This window comes from Larus michahellis, chromosome 1 (genome assembly GCF_964199755.1).
Source record: "Larus michahellis chromosome 1, bLarMic1.1, whole genome shotgun sequence".
Lineage (NCBI taxonomy): Eukaryota > Metazoa > Chordata > Aves > Charadriiformes > Laridae > Larus > Larus michahellis.
The window spans coordinates 59,044,049-59,050,048 of NC_133896.1; the positions used below are offsets into that span (position 1 = coordinate 59,044,049).

Consider the following 6,000-nt stretch of genomic DNA (forward strand, 5'->3'; position numbering starts at 1 on the left):
TGACGTTCCTCTGCTTTGGGGTGTCCGCAGATGAGGTTGCGGCCAGCTGCTTCGTTGGCTTCATTACCAGCAGGCAGAGCAGCTTCTCCACTGAATTATTTCACTGCTCCTCACAACTGCAGTGTCTGTCAAGAGAGCTGTTTGAGGCTCCTTACCATGGGCCTGTGCCACTACCGTCCTTCAGAGCAGCACACTGTGTGGGGATAATCGTCATTATTATTCTGGGGGCATGCAGATGTCCACTGGGCTGGATGCTGTACAAGTACGTAGATAATGACAGTCTCCGTCTAAAGAATTGATAACCTGTGAGGCAGGGACAGAGGTTCCTGCAAGTGCGTTGCTTTCTCAACAGACATTTCCTTATAGTAGAGATGGGCCATTAGGAAACCTTTTCCTGCCCTTCCAGTGACTGTTGAACCAGACTCTGAACAATCCTTTTTCCAGGACCCCAGCCCAGCATCTTTCAAAGGGACTTATTAGCAGCAGACTAGTAAGTTTTTGGAAGACTTTATGTGCCTGAAGGCCTTTCAGAGGTATGGGAGCACCGCTGTGCTGAACAGTTTACACTGCGGAGCATAGACGGTCCCTGACCTGCAGGATTACAGACTTGAGATGCAAACAGAGAACAAAGAAAAGATTGTACGAGGGGAAGGTATCTTCTTCTGCAGCTTCCGCCTTTAGTTTTAGGGTCCCACAGAGACGTAGTTTGAAGTTTATCGGCTTTTCTCGCTCCATCATGCCAGCCTTTGTTTTTACATTTGGTTCCCCTTTAGTTCTAAGTCTCTTCCAGCTAAATGAGTTCTGCCTGTAAGCATCAGATTATTTTGCTCTGGTTGTACATTTGTCACCCCAAACAGAAGCTCAGAGGGGCCTGTTCCCGTGTATGACAGCATTGTGATTTGGCACAAAGATTTACCACTTTAACAGTGCTTGGCAGGGAGCAGGCATTCCCATGAGGAAGGAGCAGCCATACAGCTGCATCTGCACCTAGCTGTCCAACACATCCTACTGTTCCACAGGAGTCTCCGGGACAGCACTGCAGCCTCAGCTACACTTTGGGCTGACCAATACCACTGCCTGAGTTGGGAAATCGATCCACATAGCGTTCTGATCACTTCTTTCCATTTTATTTGGGCTTCACTTTGGACTGTGTTGCGCAAACACTTGGTTTCTGGTAGCATTGTAACCCAGCAGTTTTCAGTCTTTTCCAGGCTGATGATATTTTGTTAGGTGAGGAAAGATTTATAGGTGAAGCACTCATGTTTTTTAGCACTAGTGCATTCTCTCCCATAAATCTCTTTCCTGAAGAAAATGTTTTTTGAATACTCTGCCCCTGTGCTGCAGATACTCTGTGTCTCCGCACAAACTACTAAATCTAGAACTGATGGGACTTTGCAAACCATTTGTGTACCATTTCTTTGAAAGCCAGCATGCTCTGTGGCTATTCCTTCCTTGCCCACCGTCTTCTGCGGATATGGTCAATGAGTCAATACAGCAACAGTCGTAAATAGAAACTGTGTGAGGAAATTTGCCTGTGGAGTCTTTGAAGTTTCTTTGTCATTTGCATCCTACACAAGTCATATTTTTTGAAATTTCATATGAAAAAAGAGGTAGCGTCCTAGTAGGTAGGGTACTTCACTTGGCTACAGCCTACTGAGGTTCACGTCCCTTTTCTGCCCATCTCCTTCTGGTTCTTGCCATTACCTGCTTCTTGCTCATCCTGCAGTAGACCTTCTAGCTTGTCTAAGAATCAGTCTTTGTCTAGCTTTGCTCTAATGATCATATATTTAATTATAAAAATGGAACAAATTAACAGGAATAATTGAGACTTAAGTGAACCATCATTTTTTAACAACAAAAGTTGTCGGAGAACTTGGTCAGATATAAATAAAGGGAGTTAGTGAAGTAGTTTTAGAGGAGAGGGGGAATTAGCACAGTATCTCATACTTTGTGAAGGAGAACTTAATTTGCATAAAACCTTCTCAAAGCATATGGAACCAGCAGGTCCATTTTCACACGTCGCCTATAAAAGATCTCATATTCTCACCTCATTTCAGGTTTATAAATAGTTCGGGACAGTTTTGTCGCTGTAAGTATCTTAGTACACAGGCAAAGCAGCATTATGTAGCGCAATGGATACCTCTGTAAATATAGCTTATTCCAGCATCCCAAGCGAGATAAATTGTAGGGGCAAAAGCGTGCTTTTGCAGGGACACTTGAGATTCATGCTGTGTGCAAGAGTTGGTTGCAAGCACACTACTGCCAAATCTGTGCTGCAGACATGGCTTCAGGCATGCCTTTTGTACTGTTGCCCCATCATTTGGCTTATATGGAGTAAAACATTTTAAAAGGGAAAGTCGATCTTGCATAAAAGCAAGAAAAAGCAACTTTAAAGATAAGAAGGCTCATTTGGCATATCTGTATGGGTTTGTTGTTTTTGAGACCCACACTGCCCTGTCACATGATGGACCATGTTTGGCAGTGGAGGTGCGGGAGAGATGCATTGCAAGGGGGCTCAGGAACACCCTCACAGCCGGTGTCTTTCTCCCCCAGGAGTACGAGTTCACGGTGCTGCCCAACGCCTACATGATCCACATGCCGCACGCCCCCAGCTTCGACATCACCAAGTTTCGCTCCAACAAGCAATACCGCATCTGTCTCAAGACCCTGAAGGAGGAATTCCAGCAGGATATGTCGCGCCACTACGGCTTTGCAGCCCTCAAGTATCTCACGGCAGAGAACAACAGCTAGCACAACGGAGCCCGTGTGCGGGGAACAGGGACACCGGAGGGAGGAGCCACTCAACGTTTGGGGCCCGGTCTTCAAACTTCAGACTGAGAAACACTTTCTGTTTTTATATCATACCCGGCAGTTCTAACAGTAGAAATTTGAAGTGACATGTCTTCGGACTATGCTCATCCGCCCCTTCCCTGACTACCCCCGGCCTTTCAGCTTTAGCATTCGTGAGGTGTCAGCGAGATGGGGCCGGCCACGCGCCCGCCGAGCCGCCGGAGGTGGGGCCTGGGCAGGGGCTGGGAATGCACTCTGCTCTCCTACCTGCAGAGCAAAGACAGACCTTCAGAATATAGGATTTCATGTTGCTATTTAATAATTTGACATGCTTTTTATCTGTAAAGGAAGATCTTCGGGTCGCTGTCCTGTGAATTTCAAATCTGCACTACTCTAAAAGGGAACTTTTCGCCTGTGAACTTTCACAGGGGCCCTGTTAACATGGATGACCTTGTTAATGCAGGATGAGCCAAAGGTCTGAATTAGCCTTGAAAATGAAGGGGACGCTTATACAATACTGCACTCCAGAGAAGGTGTGTTACTGGTTTAGGTGTATACATGATATTGGTTGGTCTTTTATTCTCAAAATAGTTGTTTTATCAGGAAAACCCCCTATATCCCACCCTGCCTTTTCCCAAGTCCTAAATGCTGCTCCTTTCCTTGCCAAGGAAATGTCTCCCTTGTGTTTCTTTCCCATCTTCAGTTCTGGTGGTCCAGTAAAGAAGATCAGTAGTTCTGCCAGAAAGTGAACAAAACGTGTCAGTGTAAGGTCTGTTTTCACCAGAGCAACTTGTTCTTGTGTGTCTTGTCAAATAAAGGGCCTGGCTGTAACTCTTTATCTTTTTTAGGCAAGAATTGGATTTTGCCTATAAGGCACGTTGTGGGGGGGGATATTGATTTGTAGGCTCATTTCAGTACATGCCCGTCCGTGAAGGTATTGGGCCTTGGGCTTTAAGTGGACTTCTTTGCTGAACAGGGAATATAAACGTGACAACTAGTAGCCTTGGTGCTCTCCTGCTGCCTGCTGCAAGGTCTCAGAACTACTTCGTTAACGGAGTTTATAATTAAAAGGAGCAGAACTGTTAGGAATAAACTCCTCATTCGAGGGGGAGAAAAGAATGTGTTGGGAATCTGAGTGTGAGTGTTTGCTTGAACGTGGGCTGGTCAAGTTCACAACTTCGGTACACACAGGAGTATGCTGGAGGGCGGACAGGAAACCTAACAAGCAAAATGCAGAAAACAAGACACTGGACTTTTTACCATTTTCTTTATTCTTCAGTATTAATGTTGTGTTTACATGGGATGAAAAGATGAGATTTAATGCACTACCCCTTGCAGGGCTATTTGTAATTTCTGTTGCAATGTTAATAGAGAAAGCAGAAACAACTCCGTGAGAAATGCATCTGTCTCCCTACCCCAGATCCCCATATAACCACGCGTACCAATACCACTGCCTGAGTTGGGAAATGGATCCACATTGCGTTCTCCTCATTTTTTCCCCATCTTGTTTTTCAGCCACTGGACCTTCTACTTTTCTCCCCACCCCGTCCCTCTAGAGCTTGGTTTTATTTCTAACTTGACATTTCGTGAGAGCTTTCTGTTACGGTGGAAACCATGCGGTTAAACCAGACATTTAAACTACAAATATCAGTTCATCATGCTGTGTATATATAAGAAAAGCCAAAAAAGGCAACATCTTTGACAAGAAATAAAAAGGGGTGGGAGGCTATGTGTAATTTTTACTTTTTCCCCTGGGAGTGTTGGCTGCATAAGAATACATCACTGCATAATTTTCCAGAGTGCTTTTCTTCTGTGCTTAATGGGTTTATGTAAAGATTTACATAAAAAGCTGGGAAGAGATGGGAAGAAGTGAAATGAGTGCTCAGTCCTAGCTGAGATATAATTTTTTTAAAAAAACCCAAAATCTTAACTCCCCGAGTCCTGTATTACTCACCATTAAGGGCCCAGGTCCCATTGAGGCGAAGAACCCTCCAGCACAGAGTGCTGTTGATTAGCTGATGTGCAGACAGATATCAAAAGCTGATCCTAAGAGAGGCTAACACTGGTTGTACGTACCTAAAATCTCCAGTCAGATCTTCACTGTGGCCACCATTATGTTTCATCTATATTAAAAACTTTCATTTCCAGATGTACATTTCTCCTTGGCTTAACAATGTTGCCCAAGGATGGACTGGATTGTCCCGCAGCAACATAACCTGTAGCACGGATCTGTACGTTGTTTGGATGTGCCATTGTCAACATGAACATTATTCCCTCCTTGGTGGTCGTGAGATGCGGATGGGGGAGCAGGGAGGTAATCATTTGCTACTTGCCTGTCTGCACAGCGAGTCATGGGACCTCCTGGGTAGCCTTAGGTGTGCTGGCTGGTGTCACCAGCTCAAAGATTGGTAGTAAGTTCAAAGAGCCCCCTTTTTTTTTCCCCTTGTAGACACTGTACTGACTTGTATCTGTCATGTCATGTTTGTCTTTGTGTTTCATAATTTGGGAGGTGTGGGGCTTGGGGTTTTTTAACACATTTCAGCCAATTTACATGATAGAAAATTAGGATTACATACCTGTCTGTAATTGCCAGGGCTCCTCCAACACCGTGAAAAAACCACCACCAACAACAGAAATCCCCAACTCAGCTATAACACTGTCTTCCAGTCCTCTGCTGTAGTAGGTATTTGCTAGCAACTTTGTTACTTAATTCTCAGTTTTCTCCTGAAGTCTTCAAGAAATATCAGATAAACCTGGTGACTTAATGCCTTTGATTTATTGATTTGTTCCACCAACTTCTCTCTTGAGTCTTCAGTCTATGACTTCTCCTTATCTTTGATATTTGGAAAGTGTGAGTCTCTCATTTAGATATCACTCCAGCACCCTCTCTGGTGAAGACTGATGCAAATAAATCATTTAGATTCTTGGCAATGTCCTTATTGTCTTTAATTGTTTCTTCTACTTACTGTTTGGGGTGGCCTACCAGTTATCTCCGGTTTTCTGGTTTTGATGTACTGAGCAAATGTGTATTTTCAGTTTTAACTTCCTTCTATTTGCTCTTCAAATTCGCTCTTAGCTTGCTCAAACTCCGTCTTAACTATTACATACCTTCCTTTCAGCTTTACAAAGTTTTGATTTCCATTCTTTGAAGGTTTCTTATTTGGCCTGAATAACTTCTACAATTTCCAATTTAGTCATACCAGCATTTCC

The 6,000-nt window shown here is 44.1% G+C and overlaps 1 protein-coding gene across 4 annotated transcripts in view; it reads left to right on the forward strand.

The window, feature by feature from the left end:
- The window catches only part of LARGE1 (LARGE xylosyl- and glucuronyltransferase 1), a 282,679-nt gene extending 276,954 nt beyond the window's left edge, over positions 1-5,725 (forward strand). For all 4 annotated transcript variants that reach the window (XM_074580461.1, XM_074580471.1, XM_074580481.1 and 1 more), the window contains one exon: positions 2,554-5,725. In XM_074580461.1, the coding sequence (XP_074436562.1) occupies positions 2,554-2,751 (198 nt within the window). In that variant the 3' untranslated portion in view covers positions 2,752-5,725. The remainder of the gene's footprint in view (positions 1-2,553) is intronic.
- Positions 5,726-6,000: the final 275 nt, after the last annotated feature.